The sequence below is a fragment of the Apis florea genome, unplaced genomic scaffold, assembly GCF_048593485.1.
Source record: "Apis florea isolate Af1SG1 unplaced genomic scaffold, ASM4859348v1 contig_2291_pilon, whole genome shotgun sequence".
Classification (NCBI taxonomy): domain Eukaryota; kingdom Metazoa; phylum Arthropoda; class Insecta; order Hymenoptera; family Apidae; genus Apis; species Apis florea.
Genome location: NW_028256553.1, coordinates 6,014,584 through 6,035,055, shown reverse-complemented (window position 1 = coordinate 6,035,055; position 20,472 = coordinate 6,014,584). Strand labels below are relative to the sequence as shown.

Genomic DNA, 20,472 nt, shown 5'->3' with positions numbered 1-20,472 from the left:
TATAATAAAAAAAACTATATGTCGGATTTATAAAAAACCATTCGAGTTTGGATATAAAGTCAATGCATAAAAGAAGAGAATATTATTTTTGGAATAGGAAAATTTAATTAAAAAAATATGTCATATGTAATCATATTCAAGCAAATCCAGAGAATATAGATTATAGTTGCCTGATATTGTAAAAAGACATATATAAAGAAATATATATCCTTTATAGAAAAAGAGCTTCAGAGTTTCTAAGAAGAAAATATAACTATAGATTTTCTGCTTAAAAGAAATAATAATAATATAAAAACATAAATGATGATAAAATATCATCAGAAAAGAAAAAAGAAGACACAATTTTCGAAGAAAAGAAAGAATGAAAAAATACTTAAATGATAAAACAAGCATCAGTTAAAAGATGTAATAGAATGATAAAGATAAGAAAAGAAAGATTATTGAAATAATTTCAAAGATAATTTATCGATTATCAATTCCAAATAAAATTGAAAATAAAAGTGATAAACAATTTTGACTATTGATGATTATGAACATAGAATATGAAATGCAGAATATGCTAATGCAGAATGGAATATGGAAATTAAAACTGATAAAAATTAAAAAATCTTATTAAATAAATAAGTATTTAAAATAAAAAGAAATCATGATGCACTTATAGATGAATTTAAAGTAAAATTGTTACGAACTCGAAATTATGAACAAAAATATGGTATAGATTATGAGAAAGTATATTCTAGGCAAAATATAAGACGATATGAATACTTTTAATTGCTTCGGAAACGATATACATTAATATATATCAACTAGATGTCATATTAGGTTACATTCAAAGTAATTTAAAAGAAATCGTCTATATTTATAATAATCTGAACTATTCTTATAACAAAATATAAAAATTAAATATCAAAAATTCTTATATGAATTAAAACAGTTTAAGACATAAAAATTAGAGAAATTAAATCTTTTTTATCTAATATGAATATGCAAAAATCTAATATAGACTTTTATGCATTTGTTAATTTTAATATTAAGAAATTAATCATTATGTAGATAATATTTCTTATATAGATGATTAATCATATCCAATGATTTAAATAAATTCAATATAATTAAAAATACCTTAAAATAAAAATTTTACATAATATAAAAAATTAAGATCCACTTAGCAGTATTTTAGGAATTAATGAATTATAAAGGAATTATAAGAAACAGTGATATAAGAAGCGATATAAGATAAATCAAAATAAATATATTCTAAAATTATTAGAAAAATTTGAGAATTGTAAACTAATATTAATGTTTGTGAAATTTGGACTGAAAATCGGGAAAGAAACATCAGAGAGAAATCAAATGATGCAAATTCTTTATAAAAAATTAATAAGCGGATTATTCTATTTAATTATCACTCCGATATTGCAACATACAGAAGTAGTTTTATTCGAGTCCTACAATTCACTGCAAATGTGCAAAAAAAAAAAAAATACTTAAAAAGTATTACAGATTATTCAATGAAGTATAAAGAATTTTTGTTTTAAGAAATCTAAGAACTCAAAGCTTATGTAGATGCAGGAGACAATAATGATAGAAAATTATTACATTATTACATTAAAAATATACATTATTTATAATGATAGAATTATGGCAATGTAATTATTCTAACTGGAGAAATAATTATAATTTGAGAACAAAAAAATAATCATCCATGGATATATTTTTAAATATATAATGGTCGCGAGCGTTAGCGCGATCTATAAACAGGACACTCGAGAAAGTTTCGGTTACGGTCTTCCTCACGACTGCGACGACGAAGCGCCAGTGACACTAAGCAGGGACAGCTGCAACTCTTATTTATGTTTATGTTTATGTCGCCTAAATCGTCGAGTGTCTTGGATCAAGACCTCCCGCCCTGGACTTATATTTCGAAGCAGGGAATGTCGATGCCCATTACAGCATCGATATTTTTCCCACTCATAATTAGGACAGGAATCCCAATCAGCCAGGAAGAGAGTCGACCATGCGATCCTCCTGGCTAACACTCACTACCAATTAGACCTTCGGGCAGTTCACACTACCAAATACTTCTCGGGCAGTCACGACTACCGCACCGATTCTCCGTCAGATAGGTCGTAGTCACAAATTGAATCAATCGTTATTGGACACTGTGCCTCCGACCGTCGGACACGGTGATATTGAGTTGGGACACAGCCTTCCAAAAAAGACATCGCCCACCGGTATTAGATCGACAAGCGACTTACTTCAGCAGCGGCGAAACCATATAAATATATAAATATATAAATATAATAAATATAATTTATTTAGAATGAAAAATATATGGTCTTAAATATTAAAAAAACTATATATATTTAAGAAAATGATTAAGATATAGTTTAAAGATTAATATAGTTTAATACCTAGTCTAAAAAAAATTTTATGTGATAGTTAAAATATATTTATGCAAATATTCTGTATAATCGAAATAATAAACATAAACATAAGATATTATTTTTGTAGAAAAGCATACGAAAATGGAGAAATCATATTATGATACATTAATAGATGATATTATGTTGACGGATGTATTAATAAAACCATATATAAAGATATAGATAGAAAAAATATATTAAATCATTTAAGTTTAAGTTTGTTAAACAATAATAATGATATAATAGACAGCAAATATGATGACAAAAAGGATATTGGAAAAAATTATCATATTCGTTAGAATTGATGGTTCTATTAATAATATCGCATATATGGAGAGTGATTATATAGAAATAATATATATCTACATACAATATAATTTCTATATTATATTAACATTAGTTATATCTAATAAGGAAAAATTTCTAATTCAAAAAATTATTATATTTTTGAGATATAATATTTATATAGATAGATATTATGCAATTTTTTGACTATCCAAAATCTTTATTTTTTAAGGTGGTGAAATCAATCTTTTCATAAGGTTGTGAAATCAATCTTTGAAAATTAAGTTATTTTTTGATTTTATGTTATAATTCGCATATTATAAGAAATACAGAAAAAGTTTTTCAGATAAAAGTTGTTTCTTTTCATAAGTTATTTTTTCGCTATCATCTAGTAAAATATTTAATAATTGTCTATATGATTAAAAAAAGTTATAAATAAAAAAATTAATATCTTAAAATTTTTTCAAATTTGTTTTTTAATGTAAAATTTTAATCAGCAATCTAAATAATTATACGACGATATAAAAACAATAAAATAAATACTTTTGTTTTTAATAAATACAGCTTTGTTATGATGTTGACTTTCATTGTTAAATTTTTAAAAATTAGGAAATTTATATTATATATTTCCATTTTTTATTAAATAATGGATCAACGTAGATGGGAATAAAGAGAAAAAAAAATAAATTATATATATAAATTATTTCACAAGATTTTTTTATTTTTAATATAATCGTCAAATTTTTTCATTTTTTTATGTATCAGATTATAATGGATTCAAATATTCAATATAGAATAAATGAATAACAGTAAAAGTAAAACAAGTAACTGAATAATATTATAAATTACTTTTTATGATGATGAAATTTAAAAAGAAAAATGTAAATATAAAAATTTAAATAGTACATAATAGTACGATTATTGCATATAATACAACGAGACGACCGTATCTATATAATAACTAAAGAATGTATAATTTCAAAAATATTGGAATCTGTAAACTGTAATGAAAGTTTTTGCAAAGGAAAATGTTCGAAATTACTTCAAGAATCTTTAGTATAATATTAATAGATGTTCTCATTTTTGGAATTCTTCGTATTTTTTGTATTGAATTATTATTCAATAACTTATTAGAGATATACAAAGATAAATTAATTAAAATTAAATTCGAATTAATTTTTTATTTCACAAGGAAAAATTTAATTAAATTAAAAAGTTTTTTATTGAATAAAAAATTAAACTTGCTTTAATATTTTCTTAATATGAAATCTTTCTCTAACAATCAATACATCTTTTTTTTAAATCAACAATAAATTTTAAAAGTTATTAATTTTATGTCCAATGATCATAGATTTTATCAATCAAAGCATCTATTTATTTAATAGATTTTTTCATAAAATATATCAATTCTATTGTCTTCCTAAAAAAAAGTTTTTAAGTTATTTTTAAGAATTCTTATACAAAGAGAAAAAGATTTATAGATTTTATAATATACAAAAGCTTAAAAATAAAAATCATAATTTAAAGTCAAAGTTCAATTTAAACAGAAATACAAATGTTAAATAAAATTTAATTATTTGATGTTAAAATATAAATGAAGAAAAATTAAAAAAAATTAAATTTAATTTTCCTACTATTATAAATGACTAGTTGATGAGTGTTGGTGAATTAATTATAGATATTACTGATCGGACGGTATATTATCTTTATATGTGTCATTTTTCATGATTAATCAGTTTAGTTATGTATTTATTAAAAATCTTAGTAGATTAAATATTTTTCTATCTTAAATATATTTTAAATGCTATTTTCAATGCTAAGCAAGAATACCCAGAAAAAAATATCAAAGACTTAGTGATACATTTCAAAATTCAATTTGAAATTCAATTTTATTATTGATTAATTTTATTTATTCTCTTTTATTTATTTAATTTAGTGAATTGTTTTTCAATTTAATGTAGACTTTAATTTATTATTTTTATTTTTTTATTCCAAATACGTATTATTTATTGTTCATTTGTTAGAAACGATTTATATTGTTATAATTGATATATATATATATACGTTTGTTTGTTTGATTTTGATCGTAGTAGTTCTATAGTCTATATTCGCAATAACCAGTTTCTTATACAAAGAGAATAACTAACTTCTAACTATAACTTCTTCTAATAACTAATAATTAACAAAGTTGTAACAAAAGTTTTTGCAAAAAAAATTGCTTGAAATTATTTCAGAAATTACCAATTTATTGATAATTTTTTATTTTTTAGAAATTGTATATTTTCATGCAGATAATCAACAGACAATCAGACAGAACAATTTATTTATAAATGCAGTAATAGTTTAAGTGTTTAGGGTATCTCTATCTACAAATGTTTAGACTATTATTGTTATTGTGTGAATATTTTGTCCATTATACAAAAAAATCATGTTTGATTTTAGTAAATTCAAATAAAAAAATTTGTCATAAATTAAGAAATTAATTACTTTATTTAATTTATTATTATTATAATACTAATATAAATATTATTCTTCGTGTTTTCATTGTTTAAAAAATCCTTACTGCATAGATGATATCATCATGAAATAAGATAATGACATTTTTAATAACTAAAAGATAAGTGTCGGTAAAATATATATTATTAAGACAATAAAAAATATTGATTATAAAATAATGGTGAAGATACCGATGCAAAACCTTCCATTGTTGGACAATAAACACTGAGGAAAGTAAGTAACAGTGGTTTGTTGCAATTTAACATAATGTTTAAAATCAATTTTTGGATGGGAACAGACATTTTATACCAATTCGTGTGAAATCTGAAAATGATCATAATTATAAAAAAATTAATAATATTTATTATTAATAGATATATATATCTAATGCAGATGAACGATTTGCGATGATTTGTTAAGTTCTTTTAATCTTGCATTAATTTGATAGAACAAAATAAATATGAATATTAATAAAGTAAGGAAATACAGAATTCAGAAGAGTAAAATGAATGCAATTATATTATTTTAAAAAGTTATGAGTAAAGAAATAACAAAAACTAATTTGCCAGAAAAATTTGATATATAAATAATAATTATCATAATATTTCTGTAAACTATTCATCTACATCGATTTTTATCACGGTTGTTATCAATATAGAGAATAGCTATATTAAGTTTCAAAAATTTTAAAGACTAATAGAAATATAATTAGATGAAAACTCATTTAAATGAGAAATATGTATTTATGTACTTATTAATGTACAACATTTAATCTTAATTTAAGAATCTGAATTTCAGCATGAATCGGCAAGATTTAGACGAAATCGGATGAACAATATTATCAGTAAATCTTGTTTGAAATTTTACAATTTTCTTCAAATATATAACTATTTATTGCAAAGAAGATTTTCTTTAATATTGTCGAAATTGTTAATAAAATATACATAGTGCTTACATAGTTATGTTAAGATTATTAAAACAATCCAATACTTGCTGACATATATAGTTCATGTAATACATATATGACAATTCGCAAATAATACACATAAGACTGATAATTGTTTCTTCGATTTTAGTTAGCACAAGAATGGATTGTGATAACTGAAAAAAAAATGAAAATATTTTGGATTTTTTTATTTTTTGTTTCGAAATATCTTCATTATTTTGTAATTTATTTTGCAATTAAAAAATATAGAAGAGTTTTACTTACACGAAAGAAATTAATGCCCAAGGATGTGATAGCGAGTATAAGGAGAACGCAATACGTTATTGCATTATAATCACGAATATCTTGTAAAAATCTTTAAAAACAATATTGATTAATATTGATTTATTGATATTCCATTAAATATATTGCATGTAAAACGAAAAACAATACTGACTGTATCACTCTTCTATGTATAATTACAGCTTTTATTATATACCTTTTTATATTATTATCAAAATGATCTTTAGAACTCTTTAGAGTAGCATTTTGTACAAAGAAACTGTAAATCCGTAAAAGAAAATTAAAAATATCTATTTATCATTGATACATATTCTTATATAATAATATAAAAAGATTTGGATAATCTTTTATAAATGGCATTGAAGATTCAATGTTTATTTCTTGTTATGTTCTATGTTTTGTAATAGAATATATTCTGTAATAGAATGATTTTAAGAAGTTGATATATCGATGATATTTATTATTAAATCGTTTAGAAGTAATTAAATATATAGATTTATTAATAGATATTTTTAATAGATATAGATTTATTAATAGATATTTTTAATAGATATAGATTTATTTATAGATATTTTTAATAGATATAGATTTATTAATAGATCGTTTTTAATTTGATACAGAAAATTTTTCATCCTATTGTAAATGTTTTTTAAGGATACTTAAAAGGATACTTAAAATATTCATAAATATCATTAGTTTTTTAAGGATACTTAAAATAGAATTGATTTTGAAAGTTTCCTAAAGTTAAATTACAGAATTATATATATATTAAAGATTTCCTTAGTTTTTTGCTAGTGATTTGCTAATGATTTTTAAAATAGCTAGATGGTATCTTAATTTTTAATTTGTGATATTTCCAAGTTAATTTTGTATCAATGATTAGTCCTAAAATTTTGATAATGTTCACTTGCTTAATTTTAGTATTATCTGTAAATGATAATTCTATATTATTTTGTCTGGAGGTGACAATATTTTTTAATTTCTTTTGGAAGTATTTAAATTCTAAAGAATTTGACTACCTATATAATTCATTTAACACAAATTTCAAAGTCTTCTAGTGTTTATAGATTTTTCTATTACATATAATGGTCAAATTATCGGCAAAGAAATAAATTTTAAATAATCGGATTACTAATAATATGATTTCAATTTTTAATTGATCTATTGAAAACAAAGTAATAAGACTTAAAATTTTAACACAGTTCTATATTTGAATTATGAATATTCCATATTCTTATTCCATATTCTTATATGTTTAATCTTTATAAAATTCTTTATAAAAGTTAATATGTTACTTTAAAGATCGAATATCTTAACAATGGATAACAATTGCTTGCATATGTCTCAAATGTTCTTTAAATCTAAGATTACAATTATAATGTTAAAAATAAAGTCATATACATATATTGGCTTTTATCTTTATTAATTGGTCTGGAGTAAAATGGAGATATCTGAAACCATTTGAAAAAAAGATAGTAATTTATTTATATTAAGTGTAAATCTAATGAAGTCATGACTTCAATTAAAAATATATAGTTCCAAATATATGATTAATAATTTTTTTCATTATATAATTTTTATTAAAGATACAAATTAATAATTTTCTAGCATTGTTTGATTTTTATTAGGATTGGCGATCAAAATAATCGTAAACATTCTTTTATAATTGGAATATGGAAATAATTTTTTGATGGAAATAAATCCTTATTTTTCTTAAAATAGTTGTTTAATTATAAAGTTTTAACAAATATTATTATTTTTTATTAGGGAGATTTATTAGAAGTTTATTAAGATTCCATTTCGGATTAATATTTTTGCATTTGAATCTTGAATTCTTTTTCTTTAAATTAGTAGTTAAATTAGCTTGTATATCTTCATTATTTATTTTTAAATGATAACCCTAATAAATAATCAATTTAAAAATTTTTATGGATTAGAAATTCCTTGCTCGAATTGTTTGAATGTTTAGTTTTGATTATTATTTCTCTTTGATTCAGATTAGATTTTAGATCAGAATAAGAACTATTAAGATAAGAACTATAAGAGTACAATTAATATAGAATTAAAATAGAAATAAAGATTTATCGATTGATTCACCAATACGTTTAATAATTTGTAGAATTCAAATATTATTAATGACTTTTTTAACATTAAGGATAATTAAAAAAAGCAAGCTATTCAAAAACATTCAATTTTTTTAATTCAAAATTTTATGGGACTGTGTTATGATTTGCTCCCATAGATTTCGATAAGACAGATTATCATACAATATTATACAATATATATTTATGAATTTTATTCATCGTTTTGATATTTAAAATCCATTCTGAAAAAGTATTCATTTTTATAAATATTTTTATAAATATTCTTTACATATATATGTAGAATGATAAGGAATAATCGTGTAGTAATACATATATATATATATATATATATATATATGAACACATACATATTAGTACTTATTGTATATATATATATATAATGATATTAACAATTTTTTATGAATATTTGGAAAATTAAAAGCGATTTTTTATATATATAAAAAAAATTATATATATAAAAAAATATAAAATATTGATTTTTATAAAATTTTATCTCGATACTAGAATTTAGTTATTATCATGTACATTAATGTTTATTATATTAACAAATTATTAGTTATTATAATGATATTTATTTGTTTTAATAATATAAATATTATTATAAATTTTAATATAGATTTTATTTAAAATAAACAAATATTCTTTTATCAATTTTCTATTATATATAACTAAATCTAAAATATAGTATTCGGGTTATAAAATATATGAAATATTTTGAATTGCTAAAAACGAAAATAATACTAATTTTTTGTGAAAGTTTAAATGATACAAGTTTGGATTAGAAAAATTTGGCAAAACAAATTAATGAAAAAAATAATAATAATTAACTTTCTTTAGAAAAAAATATGAATTAAATTAGATTTATTTCTATGAAAAATGATTATTATTTTTTTTTTTTAGTGATCTAAAAAAACTTTCAAAATATAAATTTGAATAAAAAATGTTGCAGGCCACATATTATATTTATTCAAGAAAATATTAATTTATTAATAATAGGATCACTGATTGATTTCAAATAAAGAGTGCATAAAATAAATTATTGTATATTATACCTTATAATCTCACATAAGCTGGCAGCATGTTGTAGCCACAAAATCATTAATGATTCCGTTGCTACAAATATAGTTATTATTAACAACAATGATACATATAAATATATAACTGTAAATAAAAAATATTTTTCATCAAGAATTGAATATTCCATCAGTATGGGAAATTTTTTTAAATGTGTTTCATTCGATGGCAGAATTTTATCTAAAATACAGGTTGACATATGACAAAATACCACGATGGCTAATGATGAATAGAAAATTGCTGTAATATGCATATATAATTATACAACTGAGAATATATAAATTCATTTTATAACTCAAAATATATTTCTTACATGCAAATCGTAATACATAATATTTTCCTAAGCAAGCATGTCTTTTCATAATTTCAAGTGTTTCATTGTTCATTTCAATTATTTCCCAATCGTATTTTATTTTATCCATAAACTCTTTAACCTATATTTATAATAATTTTTTATAATTTTTTTGTATATTAATTTAATATATATAATAATTTTTTATAATTTTTTTGTATATTATAATTTAAATATATTATTGAAAACTTACTATTGCAAGTTGATACCAATTTATATTGTATTTTATAAAGGAGCTTAAACTCATGATTAACATCGACAAATATTTCAATTTATTTTTTTTAGTTTTGAAAATTAAATACTAGAAATAATCAAATTTTATAGAAATTATGTATATTATATACGAGATATAATAATATATACGAGATATATATTATAATATTCCAAAAATGTTTTTAATTAGAACATTTATAAAATAAAGATTCTTAAAGTAATTTCAAGCAGCATTTTTCTTTACAAAAGCTTTCCTTCTTCTCCAAAAACGGAATTGTTTACGAATTATTATTTATATTTTAACAAAAAATACTGGCCAATCACGAAGCACATAGCCTAATCGAATCGTGACAATAATATTACATGTTGATCAAATACGAACAAACAATATGTGTCAAAGAAAATGTATTGAATATTATATTTATTTATTTATTCATTCGTGATATAATTCAATATAATTTTTTAGCGATGAAAAAATATATTCAATATACTATTGAATATACTGTGAGATACATTGCTTGGACTTGTGCTTGGTCGCAACACGTAGCCAATGTTTCTGTCGCGGTTTAACTAGGTTATGCACATCGTGATTCGTCAATGTTTTTCGTTAATAACTCGTTAATATGCCGTAACGAATGTTTTTACAAAGAAAAATGTTGCTTGAAATTATCTTAGGAATCTCCAGCTTAGAAATTCTAATATTTTTGACACTGTATATAATAAAATTTAATATTTTTTTAATGTAAGACATTGCACAAATTTTAACTGAATAAACACAACACTTATATTTTATAATATATATAGTTGTAGAATATTATATGAATAAAAAATAAGAATGAGACTTGTTTAATAATGAAGAATATATCTAATCAAAAGAAGTAAGAAAATAATAATTAATTATTTAAAATATATAAAATTATTATTTCCTCATACCTGAACAACTATAAAAGAAAAGGAAATGAAGCTGATGATACTATTATACAAAATTCTATATTTTGCGTTATAATATGGCCAAAGTCCTAATGTTGTTAAGAGAAACTTGGTAAAGTCGTAATAGGTCAATAATTCAACCATTGTATAGCATGGAAGAATAACTGGTTTCTTCTGTTGTTTATTCACTTTTATTGATTTTATTTTATTTTAAATGTTTTTGAAGTTAAAAAGGTTTTAGTATTAGTTACAACTTGCAGTAAAATGAATGGCATAAGTTATAATTTAGGTATTTATTTATTCATACTTAAATGCGCTAAGAGTAAAGTATCGATTGATTTTTTTTTTATCCTTTAAATATGTGAATAGGCAATTAAAAAGATTATAGTTTGCTTAAGAAAACTAAAACTGTTATTATAACTATTATATAACTACTGTTTTCTTTAACAATTTCTTTTTCGTCTATTATTTACCTGATATAAAAATGATATAAAAGTATAAAAATATTTCTCAATAGTTTTCATTTTGTTTTAGTTATTTGTAGTGGAAACAAGTTTTTAATGTAAAAAAGATATGATAATCAATATTATATAAATTATTATTATTTCATGAATATATTTTATATTTTTCAAGTTTTAAAATGAAATATAAATTGATAAAAATATAAAAAAATTGTATAGTATATTATATAATAAATATATAATATATATAATAAAAAAAGAGTATCGAATACTTATTACAACATTAAAGTAAGTATGTAATTTTATTTTTTAAAATAATATTAGATACTATTAAAATTAGTTGGAAAATTTTATATGAATAATATTATATTATGACATTATACTTCGATTAATAAGACTTATAACATAAAACATATTTTTGTAATTCTTACATTAAAAGATAGAATAAATTATTGTATAAAAAAAATAATTATTATTATATTTTTATGCTTTATCGACATACGTATTATTGCCTAAAAAAAAAGAACAATCGAATTCACCGATCTCAAATAAAAAAAAAATCATAATTCTTAAATCATCTATATTTTTATGCTCTATCGATATTTATATATATATTACAGTTAAAAAAAAAAAGGATGATCGATTCGATTGATTCTTCAACACTCGTATCTATAGCACTACTTATTCGTTTCCTATCGATTTAATGAACTCATGAATTAAATATTCCGATTTACTTGTACTCCAAAATAATTTATTATTATTAGAAAAAAAAATAATAATAATAATGTGAAGAAATAGAGTGATCGAATCTCGATATTATTGATTCCTTGATACCCATACAGATTGCGCCACTTATTCGTTCTCTATTGAATTAAAAAATTCCTGAATACTCCGATATCCATATTTCTTTAAATTATTTTACAATTTCGTTTCTTTGGTAAATGTTTTTGATAATTTTATTCCCTTTCTTCATATATTTCAAAAGTATATATTTAAAAAGTACAAAAAATATTTTTGCTATTCAATTCAATAACTTATATTACGAATAGCGTATCTTCGATTCATTTATAAAATAATAACGATACATATATTTTTGGTTTTATTATATTTTTTATTTATATTTTTATATTTTTATATTTTTTATTTATAAAACACAGCGAAAATACACGGTGATAATTTTTTTCATTATTTTTTACTTTTATAATAATGTCGTAAATTATCTTTTTGACTGATGGTATGATCGGAAGATTTAAAAAAAATTTTTTTTTGTATCATTTGCTATAACAAAAAAGTATGATTAGGATTATATAATAATTGCATCGAATTATTAAAGATTATGATCGAGATGTGTTGATATCGAATATTTTTTTTAATTACAATTATACTTTGATATAGTACGATTACGATAAAAATGAATATTTTATGAACATTCGGTGACATTCATTCGGTGACATGTATATTTAGCGATTTTATTAATACAGAAATATATTTTAGTTTACAAACATAATAATTTTTTTTTTTTATCTAAGCATTTGTGTATTTGAATATATACATAAAATCATAATTTAAAAAATTCTTTTTATTTTTATTTTTTTCTCTTTGTTTAATAAACTTTTCGCGTTTGGATTAGAAATGCTATAAAAAATTTATTTATAAATATAACATCTGCTATGATCTTTTTTCTTTCTTTTTTCGTTATATTTACCATCCAATTTCGATTGTTTTTTAAATTTCAAAATTTGGTCAATGATTAAATAACAAACGCTTTAGCGTAATATATTTTATTTCTTTCTTTTAAATGATATAAAAAAATATTTTTTTTTTATTCGGAAAAAACTTTAGCTTTTGATAGATTAATGTTAAAACTTTCCGCTATGTCTAATATACTACATGGATTTATCTATATGGTATACGTATATAGTATTTATACATACATGTATATCGATATACTGGAATATATTGATGTAGATGATTGGAATTAAGATAGTATTATGAAAATAATTTAATATATTATATACAAATGAATCAGAACATGTGAGAAATATAGTTGATTTTACGTTAAAAAAATAAATAATTTTTTTATTTGAAGCTTTTTCGAATAATGAAAATTTTTTAAATAAAATTGAAATTGGTTGATTCTTCTTGGATATAAATAAACGATCGATAAATGAATACTCTATATATGAAAATAAAAAATATAGAATAGAGTAAAATTTTATTACTTCGATCTATGTTTTTAGAAAAGTCAAGATTGAATATAATTAAGAAATCATATAATTCAAAAAATCGCTAAATTTTTCAAATTCGATTTTCAATTTTTTCAAAAAATTAATTTTTAAATAATAAAAATTTATGCTTTTTTTGACTTATTTTTTTACGTAGAATCAGGTCCTATCGTATTTCTCATTTATTCTGATTCACTCTCTATATATATACTCTCTATATCATACAGGATTTTTCAAAATATTAGAACATCCGTAAATTGAACATTGTAAACAAATCCAAGTGATATATGTCATAGAAAATATATTGAATATGAGATATAATATATGAATATGGATATTTTATCGATAAAAAATTATATCGAATTATATTACGAAAGAACTATTGAATTATAGTTTATATATATGTAATTATATATAAAACATTTTCTTCAAAGTTACTTGAATTTGTTTGTGCTTCATCACCGTAACCTATGCTATTATTATAGTTCGATTAGGCTACGCACTCCGTGATTGACCAATATTTTTTCTTAATAATTCGTTTACAAAACGATAAAGTTTTTGCAAAGGAAAATATTGATATTATTTTAGGAATCTCTAGTTTATAAATATATATATATACAAAATATCCAAAAAATATATATATAATTTAAAATTTTTCTGTCTGAATAAAAATCAATAATTTTTTCATCAAATTTTATTATTTACAAAAATAAAAAATCAATTAGTTTGATAATTCTGATGTTAACGTTGATTTTTGCTGTCATTAATCATATGTTGCTATGGAAAAAATCAATTTAATTTAATTTAATTAGAAAATTTTGATGTACATGATTTGAATTTTTCAATTGTTTCATATTTTTTCTTATTCTTTTCACTTTTGGTATAATTCAAACAAAGAAATGAAATAATAATTGAATATTTTATCTATGAAACTAAACTTAACTTTTTTTCATTTCATTAAATCGATTAGTAATAAAATAATAATAGAACAATAGAAATACTTGAATAAATTTTTAAATTTTTAAATTAATCGATTGATAAATGAAATTCAATCAAATTGTCTCGTGTATTGAAATTGTTCTAATATTTTATTTCTATTTTATATATATTTTATTTATTGCAGTGATAGTATAATTGTCACGCTTTGCAATGAGAATTCATATGTATATTATTCGCAATATTGTTATAGAAACATATATAATTTATTCTTTCGAGCAAAAATGTTATCATTCTATTTTTTTAAATCTTCATTTGCATTTCGATATAACATATTGTCATAGTTATTTACATATATTAAAATAATTACAATTATATATGTATAATTAATATATTCGTATTATTTTTTTTTCTGTATTTCATTATATAAATATTTTATATACATATAAAAACTACTACATACATATCTAAATACGATATATTATATATACATATATATAGATAATTAATATATTAATATCCTATATATATATATATTAATTTTGGAGGATCGATTTTAAAAGAAATACAAAAGTTTACAAATAAAAAAATATTGGTTAAAGATTATGTATGAATTAAATTATAAGCGATTGAAATTTGCATTAAACGAAGCAGCACGGAGAGAGAAAGATTGCTCCATTGTCATTAAATCACTATATCGTCACATTTTATTTTCATTTCGTTTTGTTAATTGTAAAATTACTTATAATTTAATAAATAAGTTTCGATCGACATTTTATATATCAATCACTTTTGTGTTTGTTTTTAATCTTTAGAATTGATTCTCCGAAAGATATTTCCCAAATATACATTGTATTAATATTCTGTATAAAGTACGTATATTTAAATTTTTATATAGTTTATTCATTTGAACGATAGATTATGAACATCGCATAATACGAAAAGCAACAAACACGTAATATTTGTATAATGATTTGAACTATAACAAGATTAAATTTTAAGTATTATTTACAATACTATGTTGCAAAGATTTTTTCTTTTTTTTTTTCCTCATCTTTCGATTAACAGTTTTTTTACATCTTTAAGTTTTTAAAATATTGTCCACGCTAATGACGATAAACTAGAATTTCATTATGAGTACGAATAATGTTTTAAACGGCACGTTAAAAAGTATTTTTACTTATATTATTTTTATTAATATCGGTATATCGGTATATTTAAATGTTCATGTAACATATATATAATTAGTCATAAACAAAGTTTATGAACGATGAACACCAAAGTTGATCGATATTTAACATCCACTGTCTTGACATTGTCTTGTCTTTCGTGAAACAATATTTAATGGTATAGTAATATAATTTAGGCACACTGCATTTATGGATAAGACGTAATACGGATGACTGATCGAAACGGCAAATCTTCATATGTGTTCACTAGAATTTCACTTTGGGCGGCAATCTGAAATCAAATATTATATAATTTATGAATTTAGAATTACTAAATTAAGAGAATATAAATAGTTTTGAATTCGGGGATAAGATATAATTAATTTTTCTTGAAATTGTAGAATATTTTTGCAATAACAATTTTAGCAATTCTAACAAGGACAAAATGTAGAAAGTTCGAGTTCGATTTGAATGAAACTTTGCAGATTCCAAGAATAATCGAAAATAATAGATACATGTTATTTTTTAATTGCTATAATTCGACTTTAAAAGATAAAATCATTTCTAAAATTCGAAACGAAGAACTAACTTCGAAGCGATTAAAAATAACAAAAATTTTTATTATTAAAATTATGTTTTTCTAATCTTCTTCTAATCTAATTTTTTTTAAACAAAATGCTAGAAGTTAATAAAAAATAATTAATGATATTTAAAAAAATTAATTGTAACTTATATTATCCAAAAAGATTATTATGATAAGAAAAATAATATTTTTTATTTAAAAGAAAGGGTATTATAAATAAGATTTATATAATTAAGATTTATTTCGGAAAAATATTATATTCATTTACTTACCTAATAATTAATTGAATATATTGATTAATGCCATTTGCATTATAACTAGAAGAAAGTTAATTGATAATTGACCAACGAAATTTCCTGTAATCAAATCATAATTTATATCAGAAAAAATTTATCATATCATATTTATCAAATAATATTAACATTTACTCGAGAAGTATTTTCAATGCGTTTCTTTAATTACTATAAATCTATATAATTCTTCGGTGATAATAATGTGTCATAATATGTCAGAGTATTGAGTAAAATGCTCGAAAGATCTATTAAAATACAAATATAAAAATCATCCAAATTGATTAATAGATAATAATAGCACGATATAATAATAACAAATAATAATGAATAAAGAAATATACCGTAATTTATAATAATATAAATTTAAGTTACAAATAATTCTTTTAAAATTGTGAAATTTCACATAAAGTATAATATAATAATTAAAAATTGCAAAATTTAGAAATTTAAAATTTATTAATGTTTTATAAAATTTTAATAATAATAATATTAGCTTAATTATATGAAGGAATTTAGGAATAACATTTACATTTATGTATTTTTATTTTATTTTCATTCATTTGAGAGAAAATTGAATCTGCTCTTTTCTTTTTTTTTTCTAATTTTTTCTTCTCGAAAAAAGTATACAAAAAATAATATTTTTAAAACATGCACATTATATTTAATTTAAATTCGAATATCTTACAATTGTTTTATATAAAATGCTTAAAATGGCGATTAGACGATATAAGATTAAATTTCGTTTAAGAGATTTTTTATAGATAATTATTTGTTTTTATTTACAGATAATTAGAAAAAAATATTATTAATATTATTTCTATAATTATTTTGTTTTTAATATGACAAATATATATATATATATATATCAGAATATAATTTTAAAAACTTGCTATAAAATAACTTCTTTTTTAAAACATATATAATTTGTAATAGATTATATCATCGGACACGTTTTTAATTTCACTAGAGCTTTTGAATTTTTATGTATTTTATTCTCATTGTAACAAAGAAATAGAACATAATATTATAATTTTTTGTCTATCGATATTAATTTTTTTTCTTATATAAATGAAATTTCATGTCGCGTGTTTAATGATTAATAATAATTTAAGCATCTTATACTTTTCTAGAAAAGTATATTTCTTAATTTTATATCTAAAATTGCGATAATAAATAATAAGCTTCTTTGATTATTCAGTTGGAAAAAGTTTTTTTTATTTGTGCATGAAAATTTTAAATATAATATAAATTTTCCTAATTGATTCATTTTAGTTAATAAAAAAACTGCAGTGCATTAGGAAAAATGATTAAATTTCATATTTACATTTATTTTTATTAGAATTCACAAGCAAAATTTTTCAATCTAGAAAACTGAGAATTATTAACGTTAATCATTTAAATTAATAGGGATATATAATAGCTAAATTTTTTTTTGTTTGAATTCTTAGCGGTTAAAATGATCAATTATTTAAATCGATCAATTAATTAATCAATTATATATTAATTTGTAACTCGCAAAATATAAATAATAGAGAAAATGTTTTACTTATTATAAAAATAACTTTCTTAAATTAAAAATTTTATGTTAAATGATAAAAATTTTATTTATTATTTAAATAAAGTGAATTTGGTTAAAAATGATTGATGACATATCTCTATATATTTTATAAATTTTTAAAATTTCATAATTTTCTAAATTTTCGGGACAAAGAATTTTTTTATTAATTTTCAAATTTTTAATTAAATTATAATAATACTGAAATATTTTTTATACATTAGAAATTTTATTTTTATATTGATCAAAATTATGTTATCTTAAAAAAAAAAATTCTACTTGGAGCCAAAAATGAAAGATTCTTGATATAAAATTTTTGCTCAATTTAAATACCATTTTTTGTATATTTTAATTATTTTATTTTGTTCCCTGAAAATTAAAATATATTTTTTTATCATTCCTAATTTCGGTCAATTTAATAATTTAATATAAAGTTATTACGGAAAATAAATATCATTTATCATATGATTTTGATAAATCCCTGCTTTTATCTCTTCGAATTATAAAATTTCTTTTTTCACTTTTAACTCGTATAATAAGTTCATGTTAATTTATAAAATTTTTACATTTTCTTAAGGTTTGAATAAAAATTTCAAGCATTTTTACAGAAATAAGATTATACTTATAATACATTTTAACTTTTACTGTTTTTGATTGATTTTTTTGAATTACATAAAAAAGTATAAATTTAAAAAAGGATAAGTATGATATAAAATTTGCTTGGATGAAAAGTGATATATATATATATATATATATATATATATATGAAACAAAACGATGATTACAAAAAAATTCATCAGTTTCTTTTTACTACGGATGAAAAAAAGATTCATTGAAAAAATGCATAATTTATATGAAAGATATAATATTGCATTGTGAAAAATGATTGAATGATTTAGTTAAGAAATTATTTTTTTTTCGCATTGTAATATCAATTACGAATATTTGTTTCTAAAATGTTTTATCGAGGGACAACTTTTTCCATTATTGAAAACTTTTGTTATATATTTTTGAAAAATATGCAAAATAAAAAAAAAACGAAAAAGAAAAGATAATAACTAAAAGTAATAAATCAAAAAGATAACAGAAATGACCCCAATTATTACTTTATGTGCAATTATTACTTTATGAAAATTAATCGTCCTCGTTTCTAAATATATATATTTATGTTCTATTTATATTGTATTTTTTGCAAAACAGAAAATTATTCAAAAATATTATTGTTGAATTTATATAAACTAATAAAATTATATTTTTATAATTTAAAGTTATTTTTTTATAATTTTTTATAGATTTTTTTTAATAAAATATTTATAAAAAAATGTCTAAAATATATTTATATATTTATTTACTATGCTTGAGAATCACTCATTTCTTTTACATACCATTTATAAATATTAGTTATTTTATTAGAGAGAGCGGTATAATTAGTACGTAAATATTTCGTCAATAAAGAAATATTAATACAGAAAACAAATTGGATTGTTGTTAATCATGCGTAAAATATTTGAAAATTAGATTACATCATTTAGAAATATTAAAGAAATTGAATTATATACAGTTTATTATTGTTTCGATAAAAATGAAAAATAAAAAATATATTTTAAAATTCTATGTTGAATAAAGAAAGAAACATGTGAATAAAATAATATTAAAATATTATATCAGTGGTTGAAATAATAAAAATAATCTTTATTTTGTTCTATTGTATCGCATTCGGATTAAAATTAAATTTATTTTCATAATGAATTTGATGCGTGTAATATTTAATTTATTGAAAACTTAGAATAAAGATAAAAATTAAAAATTTAAATGATGAAATAAATTTAAGAAATGATTCATTAATGTGTCTGTGTTTAACAATTTTATTGGTATGTTAAAATATTAATATTTCGGAATAAATGTCAAAATATAATAATGTACAATAAATATGCTGTCGCATGGTGTTCAAAATTCAAAGAGTACAATATCTTATATGGAAAGAAAGTTCACATGTATACATACTATTTTCGATACATTTAAAATCATTGATATAAAAAACATTAAAACATAATTTATAAATTTTGCAATGAATTTGTAACAAAATATAGCGATAAACTAGTTTAATATTTAGTAAAATCTTTATATTCCATTGCTTATTT

At 20.2% G+C, this 20,472-nt stretch overlaps 2 protein-coding genes across 2 annotated transcripts in view; both read right to left on the bottom strand.

The window, feature by feature from the left end:
- Window positions 1–5,242: 5,242 nt before the first annotated feature.
- On the bottom strand, window positions 5,243–10,213 carry LOC105735644 (uncharacterized). The gene is made up of 8 exons (XM_086903461.1): window positions 10,160–10,213; window positions 9,928–10,048; window positions 9,593–9,701; window positions 6,590–6,694; window positions 6,418–6,508; window positions 6,163–6,308; window positions 5,399–5,531; window positions 5,243–5,321 (listed from the first exon to the last, which is right to left on the bottom strand). Exons 1-8 carry the CDS (start codon window positions 10,211–10,213, stop codon window positions 5,271–5,273), a joined length of 810 nt encoding a protein of 269 aa, XP_086759587.1. The 3' UTR covers window positions 5,243–5,270.
- Window positions 10,214–14,474: 4,261 nt separating this feature from the next.
- The window catches only part of LOC105735659 (uncharacterized), a 341,613-nt gene continuing 335,615 nt past the window's right edge, over window positions 14,475–20,472 (bottom strand). The window contains exons 6-7 of the mRNA XM_086903444.1: window positions 16,756–16,839; window positions 14,475–16,192 (exon numbers count right to left, since the gene is read on the bottom strand). Coding sequence (XP_086759570.1) covers window positions 16,763–16,839 — 77 coding nt within the window. The 3' untranslated portion in view covers window positions 14,475–16,192; window positions 16,756–16,762. The remainder of the gene's footprint in view (window positions 16,193–16,755; window positions 16,840–20,472) is intronic.